A 19,131-nucleotide genomic window follows, 5' to 3' on the forward strand; every position below is an offset into this window, starting at 1 on the left:
TGTCTAGTCTCTAGGATTTACATTTGAAAATACTCAACAAGAATTTTATGTTAGGTTTTGGGAAAAAATATATAGCTATTAATGTTATCTGGGCTAAGGATGAGTTTGTGAATCTTTAAATTTCTAGTATGTTAACACATTTTATTATATTTTTTAAGTTGATTACACTTCCACTATAACATATTATGTAAAATCAAATATTAATCAAATGTAAGTGAATAGGGGAAGGGATAGCTCAGTGGTTTGAGCATTAGCCTGCTAAACCCAGGGTTGTGAGTTCAATTCTTGAGGGGGCCATTTAGGGATCTGAGGCAAAAATTGGGGATTGGTCCTGCTTTGAGTGGGGGGTTGGACTAGATGATCTCCTGAGGTCCCTTCCAACCCTGATATTCTATGAATTAGAGTAAGCTATGTTTAGAAGAAAGTTCTTTAGGGCTTGAGCCTGCAAACATTTACACACATGAGTAACCTTGTTCACTCATAGAGTTTAAAGCCAGAAGTGACTACCAGATCATCTAGTCTGACCTCCTGTATATCACAGGCCACCAGCACCACCCAGCACCCACACAATAAATCCAACAACTGAACTGAGACCAAAATACACAGGAGTTAATGAGACTAATTATGTGAATACAATTATTCACTTGTGTAGAGTCCTTGCAGGATTGGGCTCACAGATTGTAAGACCTCTGGGGAAGGAATTGTATATTCCAATGTTTCTGTACAGCACCTACCACATTTTTATATGAGGTAAGTGTCCGATGTTTGTGATACAGCTTCTAGACATTAAAATATTTGTAAGTGTTTCTCTCCATTTTTAATTTTTCTTTTTTAGGTCACACATAATTTAAGCACACTAATATGAAATTACTTACCTTCGTTTTCTTTTACAAAGAAGTAGACCAATTACCAGAGTAGTGATCAAAGTCACCAAGAGAACAAGAGGAACAATGATTGCAATGCTTCCTGCAGCAAAGAAATAACGTTGAATACGCTAGTTTAAGTCTAACAGTTTCCAGACCAGGTAAAGTTGCTAAAAACAAAACTAAAAGTTATAGTTTAGTTTACCCTTCTAATCAGAGGACAGTGATTGGAAGGTTAAATATTGACAATGAAAAAAAGCAATGTAGGTGTTGTTACATATATTCTGAATGTTTTCATCCACAATACCTGCATTTCAGAACTCTGTCCTTGCTATTTGGCAAACAAAGAAAAATTTGTTATAAACACTTTTGGATTACAGATACTGTTGTAATGAAAGTATCCGTTCAAGCCTATTGTTATATTTTATGCACTCCCGTTGTGAAGGTCACACATTTTCTTTAAAATTTCAACACATCCCTCGTGAAAAATTAAAATATTACAGGCAATATCTTTTATTTATATTTGTAAAAATGCTAAAGGCATTTAGTGCTCTGAGTAGCTCTCCCATATATTAATAATCACAGATCTTCCCCTTATGCCCTTGAATTCTATCTGAAAGATTATTGAAGCCAGGGTAGATCGCAGAGCATTAATTCAATGTATTTCCAATGTGCATCTCCACTTAATAAACAAACTGCCGCATTCTGCACTAGCTTCAGCTTCTGAATGGTCCCCAAGAAAAGGGCATTACAGCAATCTAATCTTGAGGAGAAGAAGGCATGGATAATTGTGGCAAGGTCCACACTGGAGAGAAAAGGTCATACTCATCTTCCCAAGCAGCTACTACTTTGGTTCCAGGAGCAATGTGGGACCTAACACCACACCAGAGTTGAGCAACTGTTTTACAATGGCATATGCGCTTCCTCAGTAAGAGGTGCTGATATAAGTTCTACCAATTCTTCTGGCTGCTTCCGCCAGCCAATTAGCATTATTTGTGTTGTCTAGACTGCGTTGCATTCAGCTAGTTGCTCATTTAAACAGTGGACAATTTGTTCTACTGCTCCAGCTGAATTGGTTGCAACTGAGATGTAAAACTGGGTGTCACCCTCATACTAAAAACACTGCAGCTAATTTCTTCAGTTTAAGGGTTTGTCTATGTGAACATTTAGTTCGTGGGAAGCTGGGGAGTGAATCTACCTTGCAGTACTCCTCACGTGTTAACTTTCCGCGTGGACCCTGCTTATGCTCATTAGCAGTTAGGGTGCTTTGATCTATGCCACTTTGAAATGGGAGCAGATTAAAGGGCACTAATAAACTTTTGGACACAGCAGCAGGGTCTACATGGACAGTTAGCATGTGGCAGGCTAGTGGGGGATAAATTAACCCCCCCACACACACCAGCTGCAAACTCAGTATGCATGCAGACAAGCCCTTCAGCAGTATTGTAATACTGTTTTCTTCTACTGAATCTTCGTGTGTATTAATTTTATTTAAAGGAACAATTTTCATGGGCAGGATGAGCAAATGCAAAGCCTATAAACCACTTAAACCCTATTTTGAGGCTTTAAGAGCGATTTCAGTGGTCAAAAGTCTTGTGCTGAGTCTCTCCACAGGAGTGAATTTCACCAAGCATTTGTCACCTGATACTGCTTTTTCGAAGAAAAAAACATGCTGGGTTTAAAGAAGTGGGCATATAAAATATGCCATAGTTTGACAGTAATCCAGAATGTTTTATGTAGAACTGCACGTCAATTAAAAATCAGAAATAAGAGCAAAATCCTTGCCATTAAAAAATGTAATCTGCAGCACATCACTTTATACACTCACATACTAAAATATCACCAGTTTATCATTTTTAAATTTAACAATATTTTATAAGATGTAGTAGTTAATCTGAAGCACTTACTTGTACTGATATTGTCAGACTTGCTGCTCTTGGGAGCTGGCCTCTCGCACTGCGTGCCTGACCAGTTGGCTGAACATCTAAAAGGATCCAATTAAGATGGTAAAATTAATGGATGACAGCTGTTAACACAGTAACCTATTAAAGAGACCACCACCATCTTCTCAAAAGGTACATGAGCCATTTTACAAAATGAACAATAAGCTTTGTGTAAAGAGGTCCTCAATATTCTGGCATGACATTGGGAACATTCTGCATAGCATTTTTACCTTGTTTTCTTCCTTCCTTCACTATTTTACAAACTGTAGGTTTGAATTGCAAACACTTATTAATTATTATTATTATTATTATTATTATTATTATTGAATTTTTAAACATGCAGTCATTTTATGAAATTGCAAATGTTACTCAATTATAATAAAAGACAAACACAAATGTATGTAAAGATCTATTATACCAGTGACTATTAACATTAGCATTCATACACTAGGAACTATTTTAATTTCGTTTTTAGTAATATTTTTAGTATGTTATAGCAGGACTTCCACAATTTGGCTTTATTCATTTCAGTATCATGCCACCAAATGCTGGAACTTTTGAAATAACTGATATAAATAACAATATTAATAATTATTACAGTATACTATTTCTACATGCACAGCCAACAAGAGACAGAGATAAGTGGCTTTACAAAATGCAGCATTATTTGATCTCATACAATGCTCAACTGCAATTCTCTGACAGTTTTCCTTATTTCCTTTTCCATATATCTGAACCTGAATTGGATAGTTGCATTTGGGATCAGTAACTTAGTATTGTGTGTGTTACCTGTCTGGGTCCCTGATCCAGCAAACCACTTAAGCATTCACTTTGCTTCAAGAACAGGAGTAATTCCACTGACTTCAGTGGGACTATCCATGTTCTTTAAGTTAAACATGTGCTTAAGTACTTTGCTGGACAGGGGCCTGGATGCATAGGTAGGTCTTTTGCTGCAATTAGTGCAAATATAAAATATGGTTTCTTCAAATATTTGTTCAAGTTTTCACATTTGCTCTCCATGAATGATCAGAGAAACAACGATGAAACTGCCACAAATATGGCTTCAGGAAATCCATTTAAAATTGAAACACATATATTCATGAAATCTGTTTGCACTATTTGCCCAGCTCTCCTTATAATGAAGTTTACTTCAGAATCTGAAAACTCTCCATACTGGATACTGCAGGAAAAAGAAACATTTTAGCTGTCTCAAGCGCATGCTGTGCAATGGGCTCTCCAATATCTCCCATCAGCTTGGATGTATAACAAGTTAGAAGCAAAAAGAAAAGGAGTACTTGTGGCACCTTAGAGACTAACCAATTTATTTGAGCATGAGCTTTCGTGAGCTACAGCTCACTTCATCAGATGTTTACCGTGGAAACTGCAGCAGACTTTATATACACACAGAAATCATGAAACAATACCTCCTCCCACCCCACTGTCCTGCTGGTAATAGCTTATCTAAAGTGATCAACAGGTGGGCCATTTCCAGCACAAATCCAGGTTTTCTCACCCTCCACCCCCCCACACAAATTCACTCTCCTGCTGGTGCTAGCCCATCCAAAGTGACAACTCTTAACATAATCAAGTCGGGCTATTTCCTGCATAGATCAAGGTTTTCTCACATCCCCCCCGCCCCCATACACACACAAACTCACTCTCCTGCTGGTAATAGCTCATCTAAACTGACCATTCTCCAGGTTTAAATCCAAGTTAAACCAGAGCATCTGGGGGGGGGGGGGGTAGGAAAAAACAAGAGGAAACAGGCTACCTTGCATAATGACTTAGCCACTCCCAGTCTCTATTTAAGCCTAAATTAATAGTATCCAATTTGCAAATGAATTCCAATTCAGCAGTTTCTCGCTGGAGTCTGGATTTGAAGTTTTTTTGTTTTAAGATAGCGACCTTCATGTCTGTGATTGCGTGACCAGAGAGATTGAAGTGTTCTCCGACTGGTTTATGAATGTTATAATTCTTGACATCTGATTTGTGTCCATTTATTCTTTTACGTAGAGACTGTCCAGTTTGACCAATGTACATGGCAGAGGGGCATTGCTGGCACATGATGGCATAGATCACATTGGTGGATGTGCAGGTGAACGAGCCTCTGATAGTGTGGCTGATGTTATTAGGCCCTGTGATGGTGTCCCCTGAATAGATATGTGGGCACAATTGGCAACGGGCTTTGTTGCAAGGATAAGTTCCTGGGTTAGTGGTTCTGTTGTGTATGTGGTTGTTGGTGAGTATTTGCTTCAGGTTGCGGGGCTGTCTGTAGGCAAGGACTGGCCTGTCTCCCAAGACTTGTGAGAGTGTTGGGTCATCCTTTAGGATAGGTTGTAGATCCTTAATAATGCGTTGGAGGGGTTTTAGTTGGGGGCTGAAGGTGACGGCTAGTGGCGTTCTGTTATTTTCTTTGTTAGGCCTGTCCTGTAGTAGGTAACTTCTGGGAACTCTTCTGGCTCTATCAATCTGTTTCTTTACTTCTGCAGGTGGGTATTGTAGTTGTAAGAAAGCTTGACAGAGATCTTGTAGGTGTTTGTCTCTGTCTGAGGGGTTGGAGCAAATGCGGTTGTATCGCAGAGCTTGGCTGTAGACGATGGATCCCTCTACAGCAAACAGGGAAAGATTAAGAATGAGCTCTCAAAAATGGATACTCTCATAAAGAACCAACCTTCCACACAAACTTCCTCGTGGCTGGATTTTACTAAAACTAGACAAGCCATTTACAACGCACACTTTGCTTCTCTACAAAAGAAAAAAGACACTAAACTTTCTAAACTACTACATGCTACAAGGGGCCACAGCAATGGTTCCCTCACCCCACCTAGCAATATTGTTAACCTATCCAACTATACTCTCAGCCCAGCAGAAGCAGCTGTTCTATCTCGGGGCCTCTCCTTCTGCCCCCCCACCCCCACGAACATGATACAGTTCTGTGGTGACCTAGAATCCTATTTTCGACGTCTCCGTCTCAAGGAATATTTCCAAAATACCTCTGAACAACATACTAATCCACAGAGGTCTCCCTGCCAACACTACAGAAAGAGGGATTCTAGATGGACTCCTCCTGAAGGTCGAAACAGCAGACTGGACTTCTACATAGAGTGCTTCCGCCGACGTGCACGGGCTGAAATTGTGGAAAAGCAGCATCACTTGCCCCATAACCTCAGCCATGCGGAACGCAATGCCATCCACAGCCTCAGAAACAACTCTGACATCATAATCAAAAAGGCTGACAAAGGAGGTGCTGTTGTCATCATGAATAGGTCGGAATATGAACAAGAGGCTGCTCGGCAGCTCTCCAACACGAGTTTCTACAAGCCATTACCCTATGATCCCACTGAGAGTTACCAAAAGCAACTACAGCATTTGCTCAAGAAACTTCCTGAAAAAGCACAAGATCAAATCCGCACAGACACACCCCTGGAACCCCGACCTGGGATATTCTATCTACTACCCAAGATCCATAAACCTGGAAATCCTGGGCGCCCCATCATCTCAGGCATTGGCACCCTGACAGCAGGATTGTCTGGCTATGTAGACTCCCTCCTCAGGCCCTACGCTACCAGCACTCCCAGCTACCTTCGAGACACCACTGACTTCCTGAGGAAACTTCAATCCATCGGTGATCTTCCTGATAACACCATCCTGGCTACTGTGGATGTAGAAGCCCTCTACACCAACATTCCACACAAAGATGGACTACAAGCCGTCAAGAACACTATCCCCGATAATGTCACAGCTAACCTGGTGGCTGAACTTTGTGACTTTGTCCTTACCCATAACTATTTCACATTTGGGGACAATGTATACCTTCAGATCAGCGGCACTGCTATGGGTACCCGCATGGCCCCACAGTATGCCAACATTTTTATGGCTGATTTAGAACAACGCTTCCTCAGCTCTCGTCCCCTAAAGCCCCTACTCTACTTGCGCTATATTGATGACATCTTCATCATCTGGACCCATGGAAAAGAAGCCCTTGAGGAATTCCACCATGATTTCAACAATTTCCATCCCACCACCAACCTCAGCCTGGTCCAGTCCACACAAGAGATCCACTTCCTGGACACTACACTGCTAATAAACAATGGCCACATAAACACCACCCTATACCGTAAACCTACTGACCGCTATTCCTACCTGCATGCCTCCAGCTTTCACCCTGACCACACCACACGATCCATCGTCTACAGCCAAGCTCTGCGATACAACCGCATTTGCTCCAACCCCTCAGACAGAGACAAACACCTACAAGATCTCTGTCAAGCTTTCTTACAACTACAATACCCACCTGCAGAAGTAAAGAAACAGATTGATAGAGCCAGAAGAGTTCCCAGAAGTTACCTACTACAGGACAGGCCTAACAAAGAAAATAACAGAACGCCACTAGCCGTCACCTTCAGCCCCCAACTAAAACCCCTCCAACGCATTATTAAGGATCTACAACCTATCCTAAAGGATGACCCAACACTCTCACAAGTCTTGGGAGACAGGCCAGTCCTTGCCTACAGACAGCCCCGCAACCTGAAGCAAATACTCACCAACAACCACATACACAACAGAACCACTAACCCAGGAACTTATCCTTGCAACAAAGCCCGTTGCCAATTGTGCCCACATATCTATTCAGGGGACACCATCACAGGGCCTAATAACATCAGCCACACTATCAGAGGCTCGTTCACCTGCACATCCACCAATGTGATCTATGCCATCATGTGCCAGCAATGCCCCTCTGCCATGTACATTGGTCAAACTGGACAGTCTCTACGTAAAAGAATAAATGGACACAAATCAGATGTCAAGAATTATAACATTCATAAACCAGTCGGAGAACACTTCAATCTCTCTGGTCACGCAATCACAGACATGAAGGTCGCTATCTTAAAACAAAAAAACTTCAAATCCAGACTCCAGCGAGAAACTGCTGAATTGGAATTCATTTGCAAATTGGATACTATTAATTTAGGCTTAAATAGAGACTGGGAGTGGCTAAGTCATTATGCAAGGTAGCCTGTTTCCTCTTGTTTTTTCCTACCCCCCCCCCCCCCAGATGCTCTGGTTTAACTTGGATTTAAACCTGGAGAATGGTCAGTTTAGATGAGCTATTACCAGCAGGAGAGTGAGTTTGTGTGTGTATGGGGGCGGGGGGGATGTGAGAAAACCTTGATCTATGCAGGAAATAGCCCGACTTGATTATGTTAAGAGTTGTCACTTTGGATGGGCTAGCACCAGCAGGAGAGTGAATTTGTGTGGGGGGGTGGAGGGTGAGAAAACCTGGATTTGTGCTGGAAATGGCCCACCTGTTGATCACTTTAGATAAGCTATTACCAGCAGGACAGTGGGGTGGGAGGAGGTATTGTTTCATGATTTCTGTGTGTATATAAAGTCTGCTGCAGTTTCCACGGTAAACATCTGATGAAGTGAGCTGTAGCTCACGAAAGCTCATGCTCAAATAAATTGGTTAGTCTCTAAGGTGCCACAAGTACTCCTTTTCTTTTTGCGAATACAGACTAACACGGCTGTTCCTCTGAAACCTGTCATTATGCAAGTTAGAAGCAACTACATTTTACACATTAATATCACAGAGTTTATACAAAATGAAAAGATGACTTTAAATTCATTGTTCTAATATCTTTAAAGGGATTTTGATGTAAAGGGATTAACTTTTCTATGCAATCCAGTTTACCGGCATTTAGTAGGGCAAACAAGAAAATATGTGTACCCTTCTGGATCATGGGTGTTCTAACATTGTAAAATCTGGTTATATTTGCCAAGTACTTTGACATATTTCGACTTAATTGTTCTGAGGCTGATAAAATAAAATATTGTAGTTCATTATCATCCAGTTATCATTGTACTATGTGGTGTTGCGGTCAATTCATATGCGATTTCAGATATAATCAAGGTATGCTAAATAGATTTAAGTTGCAGGATTATAGAAGTATAAGATTGACAAGTATTTAAGAGTGATGAGTATATATTAGGTATATAAGTAAACCATACTGGAATGTAAGACCTACTGGCTGAGGCCTGTAAGATTTTAGCTTAATCATACTAGGCCATAGGCTTAAGAACGCTTGACATGAGTAGGTGACCTAGAAATAACCCTATGCCAGTAAGGTCACAAGATTACTGTAAAAGATGTGCTGATAGGTAATGCTATGAAAAACTACATTGCAATAAACAAAAAGATATTGTCCAAGATCATGAGACACCTGGTTGTAATATCATGGAATATCCCGTCCTCATGCAGGATACATGTTGTGCATAGATGCTAATGAGAATAAGAGGAACTAAACAACCTATGAAAAATTAGGCACCCCAAAATTCACAGGGTGTGGAACTATAGATAAGGAAAAGAAGATTGAAATCCTCATGCATATGCATAGGTGTTAGGTGTGGTCAGAACCACAATATAAAAGAGGTTCCTTGGTTGGGTAAAAGTGGGAAGACCCCATGGGACAGCGCCACAAGAAACCCCAGCAGGATCCATCCCTCTATCAGTGATTGTCTATTGACAGGTTCATTGCCCTCCAGAATATCGAGAATGTGAGCATGACTAGTCTTAGTCATAGCATGTTGTGGGGGTTTTTTTGGTAGGATTTCTAGATACATGGGTAATTGTAACTTTACTTATTGCTTTAATAAAACTTGTAGTACAGATAGGAATTTGTACTTGTGATTGTGTATGTGATCATTATCCTTGGACTTCGTGTATTCCTGGAGTCTCCAAATTTGAGAAAAGCACCAGAGGTGATTTTCACTCTGTTGAGCTTGAAATTGTAGCCACAGGAACTGAACCCACGGTAATTTTTAATACAAAATTACTAAATGCAATCTAAATAATGGCAGATACAAGATTACTCACTGTGTATAGATGGAATATAAAAATCCACCAATATTTGGTGTTAACCCAAAAAAGGTGTCCCAATTTGCCTCTGAGATTTGTGTTTCAAGTGAACAGCCTTGCAAAAAGATGATTCAGTAAAACAATTGATTTTTATAGCCTTATAAAATCATTCATAAATTTAACATTAATATTATAAAATATTCATTATGGATTAATACTGTAATATTTACAAATATTTTTGAACTGTTTATAAATATAAGCATAAATTGAATGCATTAAAATATAATGAGAAATGTGGCTTATACCATTAACTTGAGAACTACTTTAAACACTGTTTTCCCTTCACCAACCATTGCTATATGCTTCTTATCTGAGTGTTAAATATAAAGATAAATTTCTCAGTTACCAGCGTGTTAAAGACTAATTTAACCAGCTTGGCCAGTGATATTGGCCCATGATACTAAAATACTTTGGAAAAGTACAAAATACAATGGGTCAAATTGTGTGGAAACCCAGGAGCACAATTAGGTGTGCTAACTTGCCTCTTTAGCACCGAGGGAATTAGCAGCATTTTGTCTTTGTGCATTCACTGGGGAGACCGGCAATATCCTCCCTATTCCTTTTCCCCACCCCAGAACACAGGGCACTTGCATAGTGCAATTCAAAATTTAGGGCTATAGTTTTTAAGTGTTTCACACATTAAGATAAAAGTTAAGCTGATCATTATTTTTATTCCACTACATGTTCTACAGATGCAGCCTCTAGACTGGTTGCACTGATGGTATGTATTAACACGTTCATTAATTTGTTAATTAATGCTTCAAAAACCTTTCGCACAATGGAAAAAGTGTAATATGATGGTAGTTATGGCTCTGGTTTGACCTCACAGTTAAAAATGGTCATAACATATTTAAAGTTCTTGCCTTCAGGGAAAGGGTTAGTTGAATTAACATCAGAAAATAGGACACACAGTAATGTATGCAATTAATTTTAAAACTCAAATCAACTAGCATTTTCATTATTGTTTGCCATCACCTTAGCATATTCTAGAAGCACACAATACTTTATGATTCTATCATAAAAGAGATGCACACTCCTTTTATTTTGCATTTGTGTAATTCTTTATAAACCCCTTTTTGAGCTATTATATCAAATGGAAATTATTATTATTCTAGCCTAATTTACAAAATTAGTGCTTAGGTATTTGCCACTTCACAGGATCACCTTCCAATGCATGATTACAAATTAAGTATTTCTAGTCTCTTTACAGAAACACCATAAATCTTCCTAGTTTATTTATGCTGCAACAATCAGAACTGTTATCTTCAGACAATCTTAGAATGAAAGTCTTTGTACTTCTTACCAATGGTTTGCAACATTTCTGCAGTTTTGTTGAGGAATACTGCAGCATGTGGATTAAACTTGCTGAGATGCAATCTTTGAAAAACTACAGCTAGCTCTGACTAAAATATTTGAAGGGAAAAAGTTTCTTTAAGAGTTGGACAGAGACTCAAATTGGTGCCCTGCTCCTTAGAATGAGAATCTCAAATGTCTCTGTTTTGGAAATGGAAATAAACCCCGAAGATGTGGCCTTAAGGGATGTGGCAAGCTGGAAAAGGAAGTGAAATTAGTGAAGGTTCATTATCAAGACATGAAAGTGAAATCTTACAGGAAAATTTTGCAAGAATGTATGGGCCTCAGAAAATCTCCCAAAGAGTCACTAATCACTGAGACATTGTGTTATTCTCTGTACTAAATATAGGGATATACTGTACTGCTATAGCTCAGATACTGCAGTGTGATAATTGTTGATCTGTGCTGACTTTATAACATGTCCAACTTCAATGTTAAGGAAAATGGCACTGGTTTATCAAGACACAGAGCTTCCCGATTTAGAAAGCTTTTAACTTAGCTTTCTTGGATGTAAGGTACTCTTAAGGAAAATGCTGCACAGTAGCAATAATCATTGGATTAATAAATCTCCTTGAGGTACAGATGATAGCAAATGTGTTAATCAGTAACAGACATTTTGGTATCTAACATGGGTACTGGGTTTATTTGGAACAATTATCCAGAGCTTCTGACTGGAAAAATAAGGAGGCATGAAAATAATTGGGACCTACCGGACCACATAATACCATAGAGCCTAACAGTAATATTTTGAATTAGCAAGAATTATCAAGACAGATAATGACAGTACCTAACTAGACCATGAACAAACAAATACAGCTTGAAAGCGATGATGAGCCTGAGAGTCAAAGGCTCTAGAGTGGGATTAGGACTGTGGGTGCTGCTCTTTGCAAACCTCAGGTCCAAATGTTCAGTCCCATGATTATACATACAGCCACAACAATTACTACTTCTCGCAGGGTTCCTGCCGAGGTGCTGAGAGTGCATGCATATTTTTGCTTTAAGTCACACATGGATACGCATTATCAAACAATGAAAAAGCTGAATGTTGGGACCCCAGCCCAGTTATCGTCAAAACTCTTGTTACCATCCCTGCTGCAAATTTCATATCACTAAAATTAAAACTACTTACAAGCTGGGAGAGAAGTCCTGGGTTTACTGTTGTTATTTGTTATTTGTAGTGTGATAGCATCCAGAAGTCCAAGTCAAGTTGAGGACCCCATTATGATAGATACTGTACCAACACATACGATAACCTGGTTCCTGCACCAAAACGTTTTATAGAAAATTTGTCTTCTAATATACAGAATCCATACTTGATAGGCTTGAATTGGCCATGCCAATGCTCGCAGATATTGCATTGTTGGCGAACATCTAGCTTGCAAGGAGTTGGAAGATGCAGTGAGAGCTGAGCAACAATTAATGTATGGTCTGAGTTTGCGGGTGCTTCACTGTGGAGAAATTTCTGACAAGAATGTTGTCTATTTATTTCATGGCACATCCACTTTTTAAAATCCAGGTCCAGCAATGGCTGTTAAGGTGCCTAAACCAGGACCCCATAACAGATAAGCCCTCAGCAGCACACAATATCCAGCATCTTTCTGAAGATCCTGTTGAAGCCGTGAAATACAGACAGTCCCTCATGAATTGCATATCTAACCTTGGTACCCTCTCAGACAATGTGGAGATCTCCTGAGTGATAAATGTAATGCTATATCACATGTTGCTGCTGGAATAATCAGGTGGTTGCACAAGAAACCTTGGCTTTCCAAAAAGGCCTTTGATATATTAGTGAAAACGGCAGAAGCATGCAAGCAGGGAAATATCCAAGAATGTAAAGGACTAAAAGACATTTTCCTGGCTATGGCAAAATATGACCATGAGGTTTATGTCCAACATGTCGGTTCCTTGGCCAACAAAGCAGACGACAGCCCAAAGAACATCAAACTGCATCCTGCCTACAAAACCATCACTAGCATGGATGGTAGCCATAAACAGCCTTCTAAGATCCTTGTCATGAAACCAGATGGCTCTCCCTGCTAAATGATGATGAGATCCTGGACAAATGGAAAACACATTATGAAAATGTGTTGAACTGTGGACCAGCTGACGACTGTCTAGAGCTCTGTGACCTAGAAAACCACATAGCAGCAAATCCAGGGGTGAACACTGATCCTCCATCACCTGAGGAAGTACAAAAAGCCATTCCAAAGTTATGGAATGGTGTTGAACCAGTAAGCATCAGTATGCATCAACTTTTCTTAAAAGCATAGGCATCAGGCAAGCAGAGTTCAGAGGCATCAGGATTCAGCAAAGTGGACGTTCTGCATGGTGTCAGCACAAAATATGCGTGGTCTGCACCAAATTCTGAGCATAAAGTGGTTTGATTTTGTGAAAAAAATGTCACAATCTCTCAAAGACATTGCCTTCCTTCAATCACTCATTATATTAAAAAATGGCAATGCATGCTCTTTGGCCAGGTTACGAGGATGGACAAAAACACCCCAGCTAACCTTGCTCTCCGTCAACCCGTGAAGGCATGCATACCTTGATCCTACTTGACACTGCTTGTGGACCACCTGAAACTCATGGATTCTCAGGACTGAGCCAGATCTGGGAACTTCACTACCCAATGTCTGGTGCAACACCATCAATCTTAGTCAGTCTGCGTGTTTGATGATGGTCACAGAGGAAGCTCTGATAGAAACTCCTGGAACAAGGCCCTCCTTATATAGATTGAGGGAGCTATATTTACTCACAGATACGCTTCCAAAGATGCAACACAACTTTCATAACAATTAGAAGTATTAGATAACAAACACTATGTATGCCGACTGGCAAATCTTTTATATGAAGGAAGGGAATCTGTCTGGAAAACACTTGAAAATGCTGGTGAGTAGCAAGCAGAAAATGAGAAAGGAATTAAATATATAAAATATCATGGGTAGATATTAAGGGATCATAGCTGACTGCAGGACTATACATTTAAAGGCCCCATTCTATATCCACCTTGTAGCATTTAGTGAAAGAGTGGATTGAAGGGTGGCTTGGAGGTGTTTTATCTGCCCTTGTATATGTTTGAGTGATAGCTGCTCTCACAGACTAGGATATTTTAACTTTGGATATTTTTGATTTTTTTTTTTACATTGGATAGGATAAGTAATGTCTTTAATATTCTAATTATTCCAGTCCAGGCTCGGTAATATTTCATTGCTCTTCTAATATCTAATGAGGATAGCTTGACATCTTTAGAATGTGAGGATATAGGACTAAATGATGGAAGTGAGATGTGCTAGTTAACATGAAATGCTGAAGCTACTTTAGGAAGGACCACATTATCTGATAAGAAACTAAGTATAGTTCTTTAAATGGATTGTGCCTACAGTTTGCAGACAACCAAAAACAGCACCTTCAGAGATAAGAATGGCAACTTCAGAGATAAAGAAATTATGGAAGCTCTCTTCATGGATCCATAGTTAAGTTTAAGTTGAGTTTTGTACTTAAACTTAGTTTCACATAAGGAATAGAGTGTATCCACCACAAAATGAAAGCTCTTACTCTAGGCACAGATAGAATTTTCTCAAAATGTAAAAATAAAAAAATGCTCCTTTTAAGAAGTTTCACACTCTGTGTCAGACCAATTTTTGGTCCTGAATGATCTTTATAATGAATGACACAGACTCTGAAAACTTTTCATGTAGCTACAACTCTCTGAAATCTGGTGCATTTACTACATTTAAGAATGTTACTGCCTTTCATTATTGGGACCAAAGGGAATCAAGCCTTTTAGGAAGATGGTGGGTACCTATGCTGGGCAGACAGAGGGGAAAACTGGAATGTTTTTGTGCAGGGGAATGTGGATTTCAGGAGCTGAAAGTACCTGGCAAGTACAATCTGGCTACTTTGAGCAGTGAGTGTATTGGTGAGTCTGGCCCTTAGATTTAAGGTAGATACTCTATGTTTTCAAACTATTAGAAATATAATATGGTACTATTACCTTAATGGGGTTTTTGAGTGTGACTTTTTAATAATTAAAAAACAGAGGAAATTTCCAGATAAAATCTACTTTAAAATGAAGTAAATGTTTAGTATATATCCATAACTTAATGATAAAAATATCACATGGATGTTGTAATGATTAAAAAACCAACCCAAAAAACAAGAATTACAAACCCAGGAACAACTGACTTAAAGATAAAATAAATCCAAACATGTTAAGTGATGGAAATGCATATTTGAGGCAGCCAAACACATTTAACTCTACCCTGTAGTGACACCCTGGGGAAAAATTACATCTACTATGTCTTTAAAAACCTTTAAGCTAATCTCTGACTCTGAACACCATTATGCATGAATCATAATTATATGGTTATTGCACAGTGTTCATTGCAGGATAGATAAAGCTTGAGGCAGGACTTGATCTCTCATCTGAAGCAAGAAAACAATTGAAAAACACACCAATATTGGTGAGGGTCAAGAAACCTTCAGGTAAGAAGCTGTTCAATGGTACCAAAAATTGGCAAAATGTGCACCGATATCTAACAACATTGCTGAATCTACCCTAATTAGCTAATACAACAAAAGAATCAGAACTCCCTACACTGGGACAGGACATGCAGAGACATTGGTGAGTGCCTGTCTGCTGTTTTCTGTGGTAAAAGAAATAAGTGGCAGGGCATGGAAGCACCCCAATGTATCCTGCAATCCAGAAAGTTTCAAGCTCGTGTGCTGAGGGTACATGCATCACCAAACCCAGAAGCCAAGCAGAAAATGTTCAAAGAACAACATATCTTTTCTCCTTTGCCAATATCTTTTCATCTCTCCTTTGCACTATTACTTTTTACATCACCAACTGAATTAATGTCTCTAAGGCATTTTGGGTTGGGATACAGCTTGAACAAAGGATCTCATAGAATATACAATTAAATTTTATTGATCTCTTCCAAATTGAAAGTGTTCATACTAAATTAGTTTAGTTTCAATTGAACAGGAAAGATCTTGGTGAACTAGAATGCTACACGTGAAAGTCTCCAGGTAATTATAATTAGGTAGCCCATTAACTGTACCCTATGGAGTTACATTTACCGTAAAATATTTAACAAATCTGTTCTTCTCTGTCACTTTATTGGCCTACCATAGTTTAGAATTGCCTTTTAGTTTCATTCAGTCCTCTCTATGCTATATTGGTAGCTCTCACTCGATTCAACATAGATTTCAGAAAATGCAATCAGTGTGCCAGGTCAAGTGCCTTTAGCGCATACTATTGCTAGTTGTAAAACAGGCCCATGATTTTTAAAAATGCCCTCTTTGACAGGATTTCTGCCATAGTTATGAAACCCTCTTCTGCACATACAGTATGTTTACATAGAGAGATTTACTGTGATTGAGTGTTCACACTTAAAAAGCTGTATAACAGAACAGAGATAACAAGAGAGGTATAGTATTGTAAGGAATATAAGCTTGATTATTGCAATTTCTTCCTTTTTGGTATCCCTAACAGACACATTGTCCACTTCTAATCAAATGAAAATGCAGCTCTGAAGGTCATCTTTGTTCATTGCTCTGACTGCATCAATTTCCTCTTTGAAGCACTCCATTCATTTCCCTTGTTTCAGTCAATCAAAGTTAAAGCTTCTTGTCCTCACTTTTAAGGCATTTCACAACTTTGCCTGTCCCTACTTGTCCACTATTATCTCTTATTTTGTCACTCCCTCCCCTTTTCTCTGCTTCAGCAATGGCACAAGCACCATTTCCCACACCATTTCCCTGTCAGCTTCTCCCACGCTCATCTTCAAGCTGTCTTTGTGCATGGAATGCCCCTTTAATCAAGGCCAATACTCTCTCCTTCAAATCTGTTCTCAAGACCCCACCTCTGATGTGACCCCCTACCAGAAATCAATCCACAAATGATGGCTGGGTTATACATCATTAGTGTAAGGATGATTTTATTATTTAAAATTAAATATGCAAAAATCATCACTTGTAACAGTCAAGAACCTTAAAGCTCTGCAATAACTAACCAATGTAACCATATGATCTGATTTTTGTTATCCTTATACTTGTGTGTCACAATCACCTGGGGGTCGGTTCAGAGCCCACTGTAGTAAGTGGAAAGACTCCCATTGACTTCAACAGGATTTGGATCGGCCTATTGTTACTTCTTGCCTCAGTTTAGATTTTAAGTTCTTTAGAGCAGGGTCTATCCTTTATTGTGTGTTTCTATAATTGTTATTACAGTGAGGTGCCAATCTCATCTGGTGTCCCCATGTGGTACATCAATGGAAATAATAAATAATACTAATTGAGAATTATAATAATAAGCATGTATTTGGGAAGGAGTATACATATAATGAATTAATGATGAGGGAAGAGATGAAAATCAAGTAAAGTAAGTAAGTCAAACATCAAATAAGAGAGAAAATGATGGAAAAGATGGGTGGCATGCGATCAAAATAAATGGAAAATTTGTTACTTGATTATTTTCTTTCTGAAACTGACCTCCCCTTCAGTTGCTATGAGCAAATTATGACTCTTGCTGCAGTTCCTGGAAGCAGTCCAGACATGTCTTTCAGGTTCCAGGCTTACCTGTGCTGCTTGCATCACCCACCGAATGCGTGCTACCAAAGCTGTAGATACACTTAATTGTGCAAAACAACTTGATTCATACATTTTAATGTTAAAAACTTGACAATAACGGTCTAAAAATAGAATGCTCTTAAGACTGCACAAGTCATATTCCTAACAATACATCCACAGTGGGTCCAATTGCAGGAGAGGTCTGATTGCAGAAGGTCATTGCCACACTAGACATCATTAGTTAAATTTACCATTCTGCTTCTGGACTTCTTGTCTCCCAGTCAGTTATTGGTGGGACATAGTGAGCCATAAGGATGAATAAGAAGAAGGGAGAAAATAAAACAAGAGTGTTCCCTTTATTCCTAAAACTAATTGTTAGGAATTCAGGTTCCACATTGTGCCAAAATATGCATCTTCAGAAAAGTACATGGCTATCTTGTTGTGTTGATGGAGAATCAGGTAACAGCCTTGCAGATTCCTTCTTCTGTGGTTGCTTATGTCCATTTGTCTCATGGTGACACCATGGACTTTGTATAATAGCCCTTGATCCCTTCATGAACTGGTCTACTTTATGCTAAATAAGCTTTCTTATTCAGCACTTTAATATTAAATGGAACAATTTGGATATTATTTTCCCACAATATTTAGGCTAAAAAGAGAAAAAAAGTGCTGCTTGTTTTCTAAAGGAGTCAGTGCATTTGAGATATATTTTTATTACTCACCCAGGTTTGAGTCATAGCCTTTCCATCTGATGGTGTACTTTTTGACCAAAGGGAATGCAGAATTCTTGCCTAAGAAATAAATACTTGTGTGTTTACATTTCTTATTTCTGGAGTTTGTATGACCTTGTCATCATGGAAGATACAGTAAGGTTTCTGTATCCTTAGAGGAGTCATCTCAGAGACTGTTGTGGGTGATGTGTTGGCTACTAAGAACAGTGTTTTGATTGGTTAAAAGGGATGAAATGTGAGACTTTATTCCATGATGGAATCGATCCTGTGACAGGAAAATGGATCTGACTGCCAGCTTAGAGAAGTGGCTGCTCTTAGGAATCTGGATACCTGGAGAATTCCACTTTGATAGCACTATTCAAGGCTGAGATGATGTTGTTCAGGGCCATTTTTTCAAGAAATACAGAAGCATTGGGATGGTGGATTTTTTGTGGCTGATAACTATCTTTAAACTGGTAATAGAATTTTGTTAATTTTTTAACTTATACTGAAATAATGGATGGCTTGGGGCAAAATAAGCATCTTGGTTACTCTTTATGGAATCCCATTGTCCTTATCCCCTCCTATGCAAAAACCTAGCACGAGTAAGTGATAGAGTGGGGTAGAGATAGAAAGAACATTTGACCAGTGATGGGCCAAGTTTTCTGTTCTCTCAGAGTTTTTTCTCAGATAGGTGCACTTGTGAGTAATTAATTCAGGGAGGTCAGATGGCTTGTGTTACAGAGAAGTCCAGAAGATGATCACAATGGTCT

At 39.1% G+C, this 19,131-nt stretch overlaps 1 protein-coding gene across 6 annotated transcripts in view; it reads right to left on the minus strand.

Moving 5' to 3' along the window:
- The window catches only part of LRP1B (LDL receptor related protein 1B), a 1,329,376-nt gene that overhangs the window by 9,369 nt on the left and 1,300,876 nt on the right, over positions 1-19,131 (minus strand). For all 6 annotated transcript variants that reach the window (XM_078847919.1, XM_078847920.1, XM_078847917.1 and 3 more), the window contains 2 exons: positions 2,771-2,847; positions 876-966 (listed from right to left, as the gene is read on the minus strand). In XM_078847919.1, the coding sequence (XP_078704045.1) occupies positions 876-966; positions 2,771-2,847 (168 nt within the window). The remainder of the gene's footprint in view (positions 1-875; positions 967-2,770; positions 2,848-19,131) is intronic.

Source organism: Lepidochelys kempii, chromosome 11, assembly GCF_965140285.1.
Source record: "Lepidochelys kempii isolate rLepKem1 chromosome 11, rLepKem1.hap1, whole genome shotgun sequence".
NCBI classification, from domain to species: Eukaryota; Metazoa; Chordata; order Testudines; family Cheloniidae; genus Lepidochelys; species Lepidochelys kempii.